The sequence below is a fragment of the Sipha flava genome, unplaced genomic scaffold (genome assembly GCF_003268045.1).
Source record: "Sipha flava isolate LNK unplaced genomic scaffold, YSA_version1 197_pilon_pilon, whole genome shotgun sequence".
Lineage (NCBI taxonomy): Eukaryota > Metazoa > Arthropoda > Insecta > Hemiptera > Aphididae > Sipha > Sipha flava.
The window spans coordinates 360,489-377,716 of NW_020272774.1; the positions used below are offsets into that span (position 1 = coordinate 360,489).

Genomic DNA, 17,228 nt, shown 5'->3' on the forward strand with positions numbered 1-17,228 from the left:
TAAGTGGATTTCGGACTTGTCTAAAACATTCACACACACACATACAGTGCATTTTATAAGGAATTTTCACTGGGCGGCATTTGTGTCGCCTAGTTAACTAATTAAAAAATGCACTGCACACACACTCAAAACCACTACATTATTAATTCTACTACTTATCACTTAAATTTTTGGAAGAATGACTTACTGGACTTAAATGTTTTAAATTCGTTTTCCTTCATTGAAAATTCCTCCATCAATAGAAAATCTAAATACACAATGATATTTAAATGTTTGCTTTCATTTTTTTTGTCCTAATAGAAATCTGTAATCTACAAGTTTTAATTTAATAAAGAAAAAGGTATATCTGCACATAAAATACGTACTTGATTCAGATGTATCTTGATAGTTTTCCATAACGAATAACAAATTGAAATAATATTATATTTAAAATCGATAAATTAAATTAAATAGCATGTCATTTTATGTACGAGAACAATAATAGTTTTCAGGAATGTTTTGAGAAAAATATGAGCATTGGTTGAAATATAATTTGAATCGTTAAGTATAAATCATAAAAAATTATAGAGTTACACTTATAAACATTACTCCTGTTTATACAAATTATTTTAAATGTTGTATAAAATGATTTGTCCTAAAAATGCATACTACCAACATCGGTTTTACCGGTGGTGAGGGGTGGAAGGTTGAGGAAATGTTTCTTCATCACCGTTCTAATATTTGCATATAAATGTATAAAATGTATGTAAAAAATATTAAAAAAGAAAAAAGACATATAGTGGAAGGCAGTGGCGGCGCAAAGGTATTTTTTTGAAGTTGGTAAACTTAGTATAACATAATTTGTTTGAGTAATATAATAACTCCATAATGTGTGTTACTACAGTTCGTTGATGAACCACGACCACCGCGAGAATCTATATTATAGATATAGATATATTTTTAAAGCCAATTCTTTGGCTTTACAAATGCTAATAAATTTAATTTAGCCGAAAATGGTACTAAAGATTGGCAAAATTAAAAAAGAAATGTAGAAAATCACAAAAGTACTCCTAAACATATGCAATCTGAAATTAGTCGAAGTCTAGTAACCAAAAATTTGAGAATTTATTTACAACTCCATAGTAGTAGTAACCGACAAATAACCGAAAATCGTGAAGTCGTAAGATCTGTTATAGAAGTTCTCCTCTTTATTGCTCGGCAAAATATTGCAATAAGAGATCATGATGAAAAGATTTGTTCTCAAAACCGTGGTAATTTTTTAGAACTATTGATACTACTTGCTCACAATAATCCATCACTCATGGTTCATTTCGACAAAATTAATTCTAAAGAAAAAAAAATCGATGAACATTCATATCACATGACACTTAAAATTTAATTCTTAGTATTCTTGGAGAAAAAGTTCATAATATCATATTAAATGATCTTAAAGATGCTGGGATTTTTTCAATAATAATACATATTACAACTGATGTTTCAAATGTTAAGCAATTTAGTTTGGTTGTTCGATATGTTTACCAGGAAAAAATTAATGAAAGATTGTTAAGCTTAGAAGTTGCATCAGATACGACAGGAAGAGGGTTATATGAGTTGTTTAGTGGTATAATGGAAAAGTATGGTATAAATTGGAAAATAAATTTAATTGCTCGAGCTTACGATAGAGTTGCATCCATGCAAAGTGAATACTCTGGTGTACGTACCCTTGTCCAATCAGAAAATCCAAAGGCAATTTACGTATGGTGTTTTGTTCATCTTCTTAATCTCGTTATTGTGGCTACTCTAGATTCTTCTATAGATACCAAAGTATTTTTTGGAAATTTACAAGAACTTGTTATCTTTATGCGAGCTAGAAAAAGAGCAGCAGTTTTTAAAGAGTGCCAACAGAAATTGAACTTAGGTTCTGAAGCAAATAAACGTATTCAAAAAATTAAACATTTTTCAGAGACCAAATGGACATCACATGATCGTGTAGTTAAAGTTATCAATTTAATGCATTAAAAAAAACTTTAAAAATATTAACAAATTCTACAGACCTAGTTACTGCTGCTGGTGCTACATATTTTTTGACAATAATTTCTTCATTTAATTTTATAATAATATTAAAATTTGTGAAATACATATTTACCAACCCAACAAAAGCATCTTGCTATTTGCAATCGATAAATATTGATTTTATACAAGCAATGAATCTAATAGATATCACTAAAAATGAGTTGGTAAAATACGAAGTGATGATAAATTTAATGAATTATTAGAAGACGTCAAGCAGTTTGCAATAGAACATAAATTACCTAAGAAATCATTAAAAGAGATTCGTGTTAGAAAAGTTCCGAAATTTGCTAATGAAAATGTAAATTATGAAATTCATTGTTCAGTATTTGACAGGTAAAATATTGGTTAAGAATTACATTTTTAGAATTTTTTCCCTTGTGGGTGGGGATTAGAATATACCCTCGGTAGTCTATGCCTGTCGCAAGAACAACTAAAATGGACCTAGTAATGGGCAGCAGCGCTACTATTACCAAGCGTAAATAACCTATTTACGCTTGAATAGTATCTCTTGGAAATAAGGTATGCTACTGCGATCAGGGAAAGCAACGGGAAACTAACCTGATTAACCCCTTCCCAAGAAAACCCATCATGATGTTATCTGCAGTTAAATTAAATACCGGAGTAAGTGCCCCGATCGGATCTCCGGGGGGCGCAGCTACAGACAGCGTTATGATCAGTTATATCTCCAGGAAGAGCAAGTTACAACTACTTAAGGCACTTACCTTATCAGTGATACTCTATGGATCCGAAACATGGACTCTCAAATTAGAAGATGTAAAGCGTATAAACGACTTTGAGATGAGGGCATACAGGTGGACGTTGAGAATTTCTTGGATGGAAAGGAGGACCAACTTCTCAATTCTGGCCATGCTAAATGTGGAAACAAGACTGGCAGTTGTGTGTAAGCAGAGAATCCTAAGGTTCTTCGGCCACATCATAAGAAGGGATGGATCGAACCTGGAGAAGCTGATGATCGAAGAAAAAATAGAAGGGAAAAGAAGCCGTGGAAGAACATTAATGCGTTGGATAGACCAGATAAAAACCATCACTGGCTATCCCTTAGGAGAGGCCATACGACTGGCAGAAAACCGTGAGCTTTGGAAAGAGATTGTTGACAACGTCATCTGATGGGTCACCAAACTTCAGCTTTTGGAAGATGGACTTAAGAAGAAGATTAATATTTATTTGTTTAATTTCTTTATTTAATTTATTATTTTTTTTTATTGAACATTCTTGAACTTATGCACCTTAAACTCTTCTTGTTTTTGTATCAATTGCTTATAAATTTTCTTCATTTTCTTCATTAATTTATCGTTCTGACCTTTGACTAGAATTTGATAGTAATCCCAAAGAACTACCTCGTCTCCCAGACACGCTCGTAAACTCCTTGTTTAACCATTATATTCAGTCCAAATTTCCCAGGTCTTTACTAGTCTTTACGGATTATGTATTAGAGTCTACGAGGAAGTTATTAGTGATTTAAACTACATTCTTTTTAATTAACCTTCTCTTCTTTTTAGATAAGTCCTATTTTCATTTCTATCTTCATTTGATTATACCACTTCCGGCTTAAATCTTCCCCTTAATACTCGCTTCAATCCCATTACCTCCTTGATCACTAACTTCCTAAAATCTTCTTAAACATCTTTATATTATTCATCGGTAAATCTATATATTTACTTTGTATACTGTAATTTATAAATTGCTGTAATGTATCCAATAAAGGCAATATAAAAAAAAAATAAACTAGTAAAATTAGTTGTTATTTTGCATAAATTATGAAAAATTGTACGCTTTATCTATTTTAGTTTGTATTTTCTTTGTTATAGATTAAAAATCAATACCTATTATAAAGGACTAGATAGTATAATATCATCAATTAATAATAGGTTTTTTGGAGCAATAAATTTTATAAGATAAATAATTATTATTATCTGAAAGATTAATGTCATTTGAAAATAAGAATATAAATGACTTCCGAAGTGATTCTTTTGTAAATGTGTTGTTGTGACTGGAAAAAATAGAAATAGATAAACTAAGGAATGAATATATTATGATAAGTCAAAGTCTGAAAAAATTGATTTTGAACATGGAGCTTCCTTAAAACTCTATAACAATATTGACTCTAAAAGTAAATTTAATGAAATTGAAGGCAGAAACATTTAGATACACAGAATCAGAATCTAATTCAGATGATGGTGATACCGGAATTAAACAAAATATTAATGCAATAAAAATTCTAAATATATTAATCCATTTTAATTTAGAATCAGCATTAGCATATAAAGCTTTAGGAACTATTCCTTCATCATCATCAGCTTAAAGAAGTTTTTCAAAGAAAAGTTTATACATAAACTTTTTAGTTACTAAATATACTATTCTCTAATAAAAAAAATTTTTCTCATATTTAGATGAAATTAATAAAAAGTAAATTGAGGTTAAACTATGTCACAAACTAGATTGGAAAGTTATTTTTTATGTTACTTTTAATGGAACGAGACATACAACTAAATATTGATGAAGCATTGATACACTTGGAAATACTTCTAAAGTGATGACAAATGCATTATTATTTAAATAAAAATATATGAGATTATATATATTACATTATATATATTTATAAGATTATAAAATATATAAGAAATTTTTTATATTTTTTTCACTTTTAAAAGATACCTAAGTTATAACATGGTAAATATCACTATGTTTGAATAAACAAGTATTGAGAACTATTTTAGAAATACAAATATTAATTCTTGTAATTATGTATAGACTACAGTTATATAATATGTAACTGTGGTATAGAGTAATTATAAACATTTTTTTAGTATTGGAGTTTAAATATTTATGAACCTTATTCTCTGTTTATTTCCATAACATTTTTAGAATAGAATATAAATATACTGTATCTCATAATATTATTATTTATTAAAAAAGATATTGTGTTTAATTATTTGTTTATAACTTATTAATTCAAGGACCTCCTCCCCTCTTAGCTTGTATAGGTCTATGCTTATGGAAATAATTTAAGTGTTGATGAAATGTAAACGTGTTTCAATAGTCAACAGGTATAATAGGTATTAAGAACTTTTGTGATCATTATTTATAGTTTGGTCTTGGTGTCTGGTGAGTGGGTGCTAAAAAAAAAAAAAAAATGAGGCTCACTAGTTATAAAAGTTTGCGCCGCCACAGGTGGGAGGGGAGGTATAATACGCATTACAGTAAATTTGTAGTAAAATTTTGTAAAATTCAAATCGCTAAATTTATAATATATTCTACTCAATATAGTTTTATAAATAAATATGATATTAAATGCTTATATACCTTACCTTTATTTTGAGTACCAAGAATATTAAGTCTATTTTGATACTTTGGATAATCATTTTCATCGTGTTCGGGAAAATCTAAAAAATAGTAACTAAATTATCATATGTATACTAAATAGTTTGATATTATTAATTTTTAGTAGCTCTACAATATTTAAAATAATTTATTTTTATGGAAAACAGAATTTTACAGTTCGTAACATAGGTATACAGTAGGTATATTTTTAAAACTATAAAGAATAAAACAGAAACCCCTAACAAATTATTAATTTTAAATATACTCACAGTTTTTGTATGACTTAAAATAATTTATGTCCATTGGTTTTATACCTAAAATATATTGTTAATAATGTACTTAAATTTTCATAATAATATCTATTAAATGTGTATAATATTCTTGTATTATTGGTTGGCATATTTTTTGAACAATTTAATTTTTTTAGGATCAATTATAACACATTTACAATAATCTAAGTTATACTCACATATATATTTGAATATAATTATTGTATACAATGATAATACTCACACATTAATCCCATGTATTGTCTATATTCTTCATAACTATTACTTAATTGTGGAAAAACTGAAAAAAAAAAAAAATTATGAACGAGCTAAGCGTTAATTTTTTAGATAATTATAAAAATCAATACATTTAAAAATATCACCTTAGTTGAAATTTATTATTACAATGTACATTTAAATAATCATATATATTGCTTGTGTATTTAAAGTTACAATGTTTATAAATGCATATTTTTTTTTATTAAGTGATTTGAGGCTATATTATTTCGTCTCCTACTATTTGATGTTCATCTAAATTTAAATTATTGGAATATGGGGTGTAAAATCTTTAAATACTTGGATGGATTCCCATTCGAATACTATAAGAAATAAGAATAGTAGTTTAAGGAAAAACCACAGCATGCAAATGATTTAAGTCATTGTCACCTCAATATATGTTTAAGGTATGTTTGCATGAAACCAGAGTGGTTTTTTGAATTTTTCTTCGATATGTTCGGGAAAGGGGAAGACTTTGAAAACTATCAGAATTTTTTATAATTTTTTATATTAAGTTTATTAGAACCAAAGCTGAAGAAGTGTGTTATCATTTATAATATAATTAAACATTTATATATTTGTTATAAAATAATAAAAATAATTTTAAATATTAGATGAAACAAAATAATGTTTTTATGTATATAAAACTCAATATATCTATATTATAAAATATGTGTTAACATAAATTCTTTATAATAAGTACATTTACTAACTATTGATAGTGCAAATCACATGTGCTAGTTGTGGCGCAAATTACCATTATCCGATAATATTATATAAGTAAATCATAACTTACTACGAATATAAAGTGAATATAATTCTGTAAGATTTTGAGTAGCCGGATCTAACATTATAAATTATCGTAAGTAGTTAATATTATTTCTAAAATATATAGTAATCTATAAACATCATTTTTATATTTATTTTAAACACTTGAAAAACATATGATAAACAGAAAGTGATCATATTAAGTAAAACATTCAGTAATTAAAAAAAATTAATTAAGAGAGAAAATATCTTACATAAATTCTTCATCCTATTCTCAAAAGTTTTAGGTCCTTCAAATGGCTTAGGAGTCTCTAAAAAAAAAAAAAAAAATATGAAGACATATACATATATAAATGTCATCGACAATATGGATAATTCAGGTATTTTGCCTAAGTATTATGCAAATTGCCGACACATTTTAGGCAGTGTAAATAAAACATATAATGTTCAATATTATTTTACATATAACCTAGGTATTTTATAAAACACCTAGGCATTATGGAAAATGCCAATTTTTTCTTAGGCAAAATACAAAAAATATTATTATATATTATATTAGATTAAGATTCTTATAATTATTATATAAATATTTTACTTTAACTACTATTTACATATTATAACAAGTTGTAATAAAGTGACATTTTTAAATGCATAAAATATTATTCTTAAAGCAAATACACCCCTGGTGGTTGGGGTTAGAATAGACCACCGGTTGTCCCTGCCTGTCGTAAGAGGCGACTAATGGGACTTGTAGGAGGACAACAGCTCCTACAATATTGAGTGTAGATGCAGGTAACCTCGTAGAGGTAGAAACAACTACACAAAATAAACAATAGAAATGGTAGCCATATAACTGGTGATTACACTGCAATGCGGAAGGCAAATAGGAAACCACCGCAATAATATTCCTTAGTTAAAGCAATGAACATGACTCAAAAGTAAAAGATTCCGAAGGTAAAATAGTCCCCTGTTTGGATCTCCGGGGGGGAGGGAACTACTAGAAAGGAAAGTAGAGATGGGCAAAAAGTTTGAAACATCGATATTCCGATAAATCGATGTACCTACATTTGAAATATTGATGTTGGTGATCGATATTTTCCACAAAAATATCAATGTTTACCTCAATAACTTTTAAGAAAAATTGTATCTATATTATGTGTATGTATGTTATGTATAAATTGTAAAATGTTTAAATAAATACGTTATTTAAACATCGCACTTTGTATTAGAAAAAAAATCGATTTTTTTTTCCAATACATCTTAAAAAAAACAACGATGTAAGGATTTCAATATCGAACGAAAACATCGATGTTTTTAAAAAATCGATATATTTTGACCATCATTAGAGGAAAAAATGGTCAAGGAAAGTAGAAAGATAGAAAAATAGCAACTTGGAATGTACGAACCCTACTAAAATGTGGGAAACTGAATAATCTAAAAATAAAAATGGCAAGGATGAACATTGATATTCTGGATATTTCGGAAGTAAGATGGCCTGAAGCTGGAGATATATGGAGTGGAAATCATAGATTTGTATACTCAGGTACATCTGTTAAAAACCTTGGAAGGGTAGGAGTAGACATAGTACTTAAAAAAGACATTGGAAAGAAAGTGAAAAGTTACGTGCAGTACAGTGAAAGGATTATTCTTGTTAAAATAAAAACCAAACCAAAAGACACAATCATAGTACAAGTCTATATGCCAATCTCCAACAGTAATGATAGTCAAGTAGAAGAAATATACGAACAAATCGAGAAAGCTAGTAAAACAATTAAATGAGAAGAAATTTTGATCATCATGGGAAACTGGAACGCAATAGTAGTAGAAGGAAAAAGAGAAAGAAACATAACGGGAAAATATGGTTTGGGAAAAATGGGAAAGTCGGGGAGATAGACTGGTTGAATTTTGTGCAAAAAATGATCTGATAATAACGAATACATATTTCGATCATCACCTAAGGAGAAGATACATATGGAAAATACCAAGATGTGGGAAGGTACCAAATTGATTTCATCATAGTAAAAAATAGATTTAAAAACCAAGTCAAAGATAGTCGTAGTTATCTTGGTGCGAATATAGACAGTGAACACACTTTTGTCATGATGAAATGCAATCTCAATTTTAAAAAAAATTAAATGAAGAGGAAACACAAATCAATGGCAAACTAGTAAACTAAAAGAAGAAAAATTAAATGAAAAGATTAAAGAATATACAAGTAAAATAAAAATACAAAAATAACAGGACATTAACATCAGGTGGACTTTCTTGAGAAAAGCAACTACAAATGCAGCAATTGAAACAATGAAAGAAACAAAAACACATTACCGAGAAAGGAATGGATAACGCCAGAGATTATTGAAATGATAGAGAAGAGAAGAAAGTATAATAATCTAAACACTGATGAATATCAAAGGAGATACAGAATTTTAAGAAACTTGATCATAAGAAAGTCAAAAACAGCAAAAGAAAAATACCTAGAAGGAAAAAATGTGAGGAAATAGACATTTTAATGAGAATGGGTAAAATAGAGGAAGCATATAAAACAGTAAAAAGGTTCTTTGGAGTACGTACACCCAATGGTGAAGCAATAGAAAATAAATTAGGAGAGATAATTTATGAGCAGGAGTAGGTCGTAGATAGATGGAAAGAATATATAGAAGCACTATACAATGAAGAAGATCTGGTTATTACAAATTTAGAAAAGATAAATTATAATGAGCAAGATGACGAGTATGTAGAATATCCGGTATTAAGAGAAGAATTTGACAAAGCATTAAGAGACTTAAAATCAAAGAAAGCGTCGGGAAAAAATGTGATCTAAGCCGAACTTTGGAAGAAAGCAGGAGAAAATATGCTGAATGAATTATTTTAACTCATTAGAGATATTTACATATTTATAAAACGTCGAATATACCTACCGACTTTGTAAAGAGTATAATTATTCCCTTATCAAAGAGTCATCTTTGGTAAGAGAATAATTATACTGATCAACTTTATAGCTGCTGTCTATCAGCTATGAAGTGTGAATAATATCGAACCATTAGCTTGCTATCGCACGCCTCAAAGATTTTAACAAAAATTATGTATAAAAGAATGGAAAGAAAAACAGAAGGCACCTTATCAGAGGACCAATTTGGATTTAGAAAAAATATGGGTACGAGGGAAGTAATATTGGCTTTAAGATTAATAATAGAGAAAACAATACGGAAATATAGGTCAACGTTTATTGCTTTTGTTTATATTGAGAAAGCATTCAACAACGTTAACTAAGAAATAATGTTAAAATATTGAAAAGAGCCGGAATTGGAACCACGGAAAGAAAACTGCTCTACCAACTGTATTATAATGAAATAACAAATATTCAAAAAGAGTCCAAAATAAAGAAAGGTGTTAGACAGGGATGTACATCATCACCTTTAATATTTAATGCCTATATTCAAAAGGTCATAGATATTATAAGAGAGAGAATATAGCTAGGAATAAAGGTAAACGGTTACAGAATAGACATGTTGAGACTCGCAAATAATATTGCAATAATAGCGGAGAATGAAAAATATCTAAAAAAGATTTTAAAATATTGGAATAGGTGATGGAAAAAGATTTACATATGAAAATTAACACAAAGAAAATAAAAATACTTGTATGTAATAGATACAATAACATATGAACAAGAATAAAATTAAAGGATGATGAAACTATAGAACAAGTAGAAGACTTCATATTTTTAGGTAGCACTATAAGCACAGATGGGAGATGCAAAAAATAAATTATAAAAAGAATATGTCAAGCTAAAATGGCATTTAATAAGTAAAGAAATAATTTTATTTCAAAAAGCATTGATCTTAATATCAGAAAGAATCTACTAATAACAAACATCTGGAGCATTATGTTATATAGATGTGAAACATGGACTATTGCAAGAGAAGAAATTAGAAGAATAAAGACATTTGAAATGTGGTGTTACAGGAGGATGAAAAAGATAAGGTGGACTGATAGAATTACTAATGAAGAAGTTTTAGAAAGGATATCGAAGAGAAAATCAATGTGGAAGAGTATACAGAAAAGGCGAAATGAATTAATAGGTCCTATTTTAAGATACGATGGGCTGCTATTATTAATCTTAGAAGGTATAATCGACGGAAAAAACCATAGATAAAGACCAAGATTGAAATACTTAAGTCAGATAATGGAAGATCAAGGATGTAACTCATATCAATAATTGAAGATGAAGGCTAGTGATAGAGAAACATGGAAATTGCTGCAAACCAATCATTAGATTGAATACTGCAGAAAAAGAAGGCAAATACACTTTTTATCTTGACACTTGGACTTACAAACACATTTTGAAAATCCTTGGTCAATTGTTGTGGATTTAAATTTTATAAACTCATTATACTGTTCATCAGATAAAAAATAGTTTTAGTGGTTAAATTTTTAAAAAAAATTTTATAGTTTGTTATAAAAATTTGACTTCATATAAATCGTATGCATAGTTGCAACAACAAAATGAGACACGAAAATAACGAGAAAAATTTCGATATAATAAAATTATTAGCACGTTAAATATTGTACCTCAGAATTATTATTATAGTGGTAAAAAATATTATTATTAATATTAATCTTTATTGGGTTAAATCGTGAACGCACATTTATGATAAACGATAAGTAAAGTCTTGGTAATAGGCGATGCCCAATTTTGTCTGTTTTCTTCATATTTCCTACTCTACGATTGGCATTATACATAATACCTAGGGAAAGCTCGTACTATGTATATTGCCGAGTTATTTTTGGCATTTTTTATAATGCCTAGACATTTTGCAAAATATCGTATTGCATCCATATTGCCGGTAACATATATATAATAATAATAATAATAATAAACCCAGTATAGTGTTTTATGTAAATATTTGGTAACGCCACATTAACATTACAATTTTTAAAACAATTAGATATTTGATTACATGAGAGAATACCATAGATTACAAAATTATAAAATAATAATAATAATAATGTGTTTTTGAGTATATTATATGTCATATTATGTAACCAAAAGAAAATATAAAAAATATTGATATAATATACTTACTCCATTTAAATAAATAAAACTGTGTTTTCGTCATTTTTGGTAAATCTATAATGTTATAATGATTTATTATCAGATAATAATTACAGCTAACTGATTAATGAAGTTAAAAACCGTTTTTATTGTTTTCTATTAGAGCGAATCTAAAACTTTATTTCGCGATCGTGGAATTAATGACCAATGGAATAATTTGACTAAACATAGGTAATATATCAAATTATTTATGACACTAATGTGAGATTTTGCAGCAAAATGCATTTAAAAGTCAGATTAAATATGAATTAATACTTAGAAACAGTCATTATAATATTAACAAGATTAAATTATGTAAAATAAGCGTAAATAAATACTATAAATTATAACGTAAATATACTATGTTATAACGTTAACAATTGTGGAAAAATTTGAAAGTAAATAACTGCATTGCATATTTTAATCCCTCAATAGTCACACGGTTGAAAACTTTCAGTTTATTAATATACATTGGCAATTTATTTTTATCTATTATATCTTATTAAAAATATGGTTTTAGTTATATTTTAAGCATTATATTATTAGAAATATAATTATATGTTTATGTAATACATTTAAACAACTAACTTAGCTTTTCCAGTTTTTCCTGATATTCTTCATAATTAATTTCATAGATGTTTGGATAAGCTGAAAAAAAACTTATTTCAGTTCATCAGCACTTTTTTTAAATAAATAAATATTTTATTATATGGTTATATAACTTTTATATGGAGTGGCGCACATTATATTTTGAACAGGGATAACCTCAAACCCACCACACACCAAATAAGCACCTTTTTAATACAGCATATGTGTGGTACAGAGCCCTCACATTACCAGAGTGGACATTTTATACTTATCTTATGCATACACATTTAAAAAACTTAGATGTAATTCTAAAAGTGAATTATGATATAAATATCAATTTTAATATATCAAATATTATAATATTAATACCTAGTATTAAGAAGTATTATCTAGTACTACTAGTCAGATGCCCTTAATCAACCCATCTCAAAATTAAAGGGATGTACCGGATATCCCTGAAATATCTTATGTATACCCTTGTAAATTTATTTTTTCAAAATCCTTGTAGTCGAGTTATATTTCATAACAATAAAAATTTACAACAATTAGCGATGAAATAACTGAGTATATTATCACAAGCTAAACAAAATTATTTAATTCACTTACAGAGTTTAAATTTTTGAAAACCGTCTTTTGATAAAGGTATTAACGCTACATAAAATAATATAATAAAATGTTAATTACATAATGTGAAGCATTTATTTTTCAAAAATATAATAAAAGTTACGAATTAAAATAAAAATATAGTTCACCAGTATCATCCATTATATGTAAGTATTCATCAAATGTAATATAATATTGTGGATAAACTGAAAATGTTTAAATATTTTGTATATTATTTAATCAGCTTATGTACAAAATATTTAATTCTTTACACCAATAACAGATAAATAAAAAATATTAAAGTGTTTGTATTATTGATAAAGTTTTAAAAAAAATTTAAGTAAAAATGTATTCATAATCCTTTTCAAATTAAGTTTATATAGTACAATTTCGTTAATTTAATTTACTAAAAAAAAAAAAAAAATAGTTCCGTCTTTATCCCATAAGTAGGCGAGACACATAACCAGTGCTACTATCTGACTGGGAGCCTCGAATAATAGAAATTCAAAATTTAAATTTTAAGCTGTAATGTATTAATATGACCGACTGTTTTTTCAAGCTATTTTAGTTGTATTAATTATATATAATTAATACAACTAAAACTGGGTATTTTTTTTTTATATTTTAAATATATTTAAAATATAAAAAAAAATACCCAATATACGATATATAAAATTATATCAGTCAAATAATATAATATTTAGTATAATATAATATTTTATTAATATCTGTAATAGAATTCAATTAACATTTAATTGTATCAAAAAGGACATATTTGAAAGGTTCAGAAAAAGGAGAAGACTTGTCATTTATAATTCTGTAAAGTTAACCATAATGTTTAATAACTTATAAAGTCATCTTAATACGCTTTTGGCATTTTTTTTTAACATATTTTCGGCTTACTAAAAAGGCCTCTGCAAAACCTACGACGGCCCTGGTCTTATATTAAAATCAAATAGTAGTATACAGCTAATATTTTGTAATAAAACATCTGAATTAAACTCAAGTAGGTCCAAAGATATATTAATTTAGAAGTAAAAAATTTAAAAACATCATCTTTATTATCTTCTGATTAGATTGTGTCTATTAATTATTATGATGAATTATGTAAATATTTAAAAAAAAAAACATACCACTAAAATAATCATTATAATCATCCTCATTAAATATTTCTGAAAATAATAAGTAACATTTTAAATATCAAAATTGTATGAGTCATTACTAATTAATACATTTTCTCGTACATTAATAAACATTAAGAAAATAAAATATTAATTTATAGGTATATACGATATCATATAGAAACTCACTCGGCGCATGTGCCTTAAGATAAGATGAATAATTATCTTCAAATAGTAAAGGAATCCCTGTTAATATATACATAATTAAAATAAGACTTGTAAATATGTAATATTATATATATATAATGTCCGAAGATGACTACCGAGAAATTATTATAATACGAATTTATCTACTTACTGGATTTGAATAAATCAAAATCCTCTTTACTCCAATGATGCAAATCTAAAATGATGACATTTTTTAATTTAAAGTGGAATTTTTTCAATGACTTATAAATTATAATAAACTATGCACATTAAAATATTAGAAAAGTAGGTTATTACGTATAAGTATACAGTAAATATAAAATCATAATATCTACTATTTTAGCGTATTAAAATATAACTATAATGAAATCGATTTAGAAATATAAAAATATAAATATTATGTTCAAAAATTATACCTGCTTCCACAAAGTTATTTATTCTTGTCGAATAATTTTCATAGTCATCTTCAATTTGTACTTGAACTGTACCATACAGTTTACATATTAATACATTTTCCTGAATTATCTATTTTTTTTTTTTTTTATCTAGTTTGAGTTTTTAAATATTTCTTCGATTAAACTAATTTTAATCGGTTAAATAAATCAATTTTAAAATCATTTATACTATGATGATGTTACATATTTTTGGTTATTATATAAGATAATTTAAAATTGTATGTATCAATTTTAAAATACTTTCATACAAAAATGTAATTAGTATACGGAAAGTTGAAACTTTATCAATCTCAAAATTCACTAAATGTATAAAGAAATAGCGTTACACAGAATTTAAGGATCATTTATAATTTGATATTTTTAGTGCTAACGAAAACCCGGTTACAAAAAAAACATCACAATAGTTAACTAATTTTTTTACGTTTTATAACAATATTTTTGGCGAAATATGTTGTTATCTCGAAAAACTACTGTTGAAACATATAGGTAACTTTACCTTGTTTAAAATGCTTGAAATCATCATTGGTCATGTCTGGTTTTAACACTGAAACAATAACCAACATAATGACATTGTATGACAGTATTGTAAACGAATTTATGAGTATAAAACTATTACCAAGCATTAGTAGTATATATATAAAAAAAAAAAAAGTGATTTTATAATTAAAATACATCCACATTACCTATATTCATATTCAACTAATTAATTATTCAAAGTAGATTTTTAATGTAAACAATTATGTTTAATGGTAATTAGTTAAATTTAATATAAAATTATATATATTATATGTTATTATCAGTTATATATGCATATAAATATAAGTGGACTTTTAAAAGTAAATTTTATTTAAATATAAAAACAAATAAAATAAAAATATAAAATTATCAAAGGGTTAATACTCGTAAAGTAAGATATAAAATAAATACACAGTTTATAAGTAAATATAAGCTTAGTATGGAATACAATCGGTTTCGAATTGAAAAATCATCGTCTGGTATATGGTAGAAAAAGTGAATAAAATTATGACTGAATATACCTGACGATGAATTTTTAATTCGAAACCGGTCGTATTTTACAAATAAATATAATAATTTTCCAGCCTAAGCTTTTATTAATTAATTTATTTATCTTTATGTATAAACTATTTGTTTGTTTATTTAAATTTAATCATAATTATTTGATGAACAACTATAGATTAATGAATATAAATATATTTAATTTACACATTAATAGTTATTAACTTACAAAACGATATTAATCTTTCAACATAATCGTCATAAGTTTCATTTATTTTCGGATATTCTAAAAATTACATAAAAAGTTAAATAGTATACATAAAATATTATAATATAGATATTAAATTAAAAAATGGAGATATTCATGTATTTATCAAAATTAATTTTCTTTCACTTGTTTTAAACAAATGTTAATGCTAATGCAAAAACACTAAGTGATTGTAATTGTAAAAAATATTTAATGCAAATGGTATTTTATAATTCTAATTTATAATATAATTATTAGTCTAACAATCATAGACGAATAAATTATCTATTCACAAAAAATATAGAAGTTAATAGTTATTTTCTACTATCATTTTATGGTATTAATTTAATTTTAAAACTTTCTAAGATTATTTAATATTAAATTGTTTTTGTTCTTAAACATTCATTAGAAAATATGTTTAGAAACTTAAATATCAAAAATTACGATTGGAGATAAAATGAATTATCTTATAATATAATGTATCGGTTATTATTTATTTTGTGATTTTTATATTTAATTTTTTTTTTTTTTTTTGTATGAAATAATTAATGTCAAACAGATCTTATTACATTTTAAAATTGTCTTACTTGACTTTAAATCACTAAATTCTTCTTCACTTAATGGTATACGACCTAAATAATATATTTAAATATTTCAATAAGATTCCAGTTTAAAAATCCATTGTACAACATTATACAAACATTTAAAATGAATTATCATAAAAGGACATTTTACTATCTCGTATTTTATAATGAAATGCTTGTAAGAATTGTTTTTTCTTTAACAAAAGCATTTTACTACTGCTGTGGAAGTAGATCAGAATACTTCCACGGCTCTTAAGCCAGTGGTAAAAGACTGCTAAATGAAGTAGCGTCAGATTGACAGCTTATGTAAAAATGTTGTCATTAAGTATGAGGAGTCAAAACAAAACTTAGGCGGTTCGTCCCATCTCGGATGTGAGCGGAAACGTTAATTTAGAGGAAGTGTCTTTAATGATGGAGAAGGTATAGATGATGAAGAATCTAATACCAGCCGGAAAGCCAGTGTAGTGGCTGGATAACCAGCTATGTGTTCAGGCCTACTCAATGGTGTAATGTCAATGGTACAAAGACATAACCATTGTTCCAGGTTAAATCTGCGTCTAGGTATGAGAGATAGGTATAAAAAGAGAATAGATACATGAAATAT

At 26.3% G+C, this 17,228-nt stretch overlaps 1 protein-coding gene across 1 annotated transcript in view; it reads right to left on the minus strand.

Annotated features, from left to right (window-relative positions):
* Positions 1-14,146, minus strand: part of LOC112681797 — a 170,916-nt gene extending 156,770 nt beyond the window's left edge. Inside the window, exons 1-12 of the mRNA XM_025552115.1 lie at positions 14,127-14,146; positions 13,143-13,199; positions 12,997-13,041; positions 12,391-12,450; positions 11,794-11,838; positions 6,962-7,018; positions 6,736-6,783; positions 5,908-5,964; positions 5,664-5,708; positions 5,382-5,456; positions 366-380; positions 188-247 (exon numbers count right to left, since the gene is read on the minus strand). Coding sequence (XP_025407900.1) covers positions 188-247; positions 366-380; positions 5,382-5,456; positions 5,664-5,708; positions 5,908-5,964; positions 6,736-6,783; positions 6,962-7,018; positions 11,794-11,838; positions 12,391-12,450; positions 12,997-13,041; positions 13,143-13,155 — 520 coding nt within the window. The 5' untranslated portion in view covers positions 13,156-13,199; positions 14,127-14,146. The remainder of the gene's footprint in view (positions 1-187; positions 248-365; positions 381-5,381; positions 5,457-5,663; positions 5,709-5,907; positions 5,965-6,735; positions 6,784-6,961; positions 7,019-11,793; positions 11,839-12,390; positions 12,451-12,996; positions 13,042-13,142; positions 13,200-14,126) is intronic.
* Between the last annotated feature and the right edge of the window lie 3,082 nt (positions 14,147-17,228).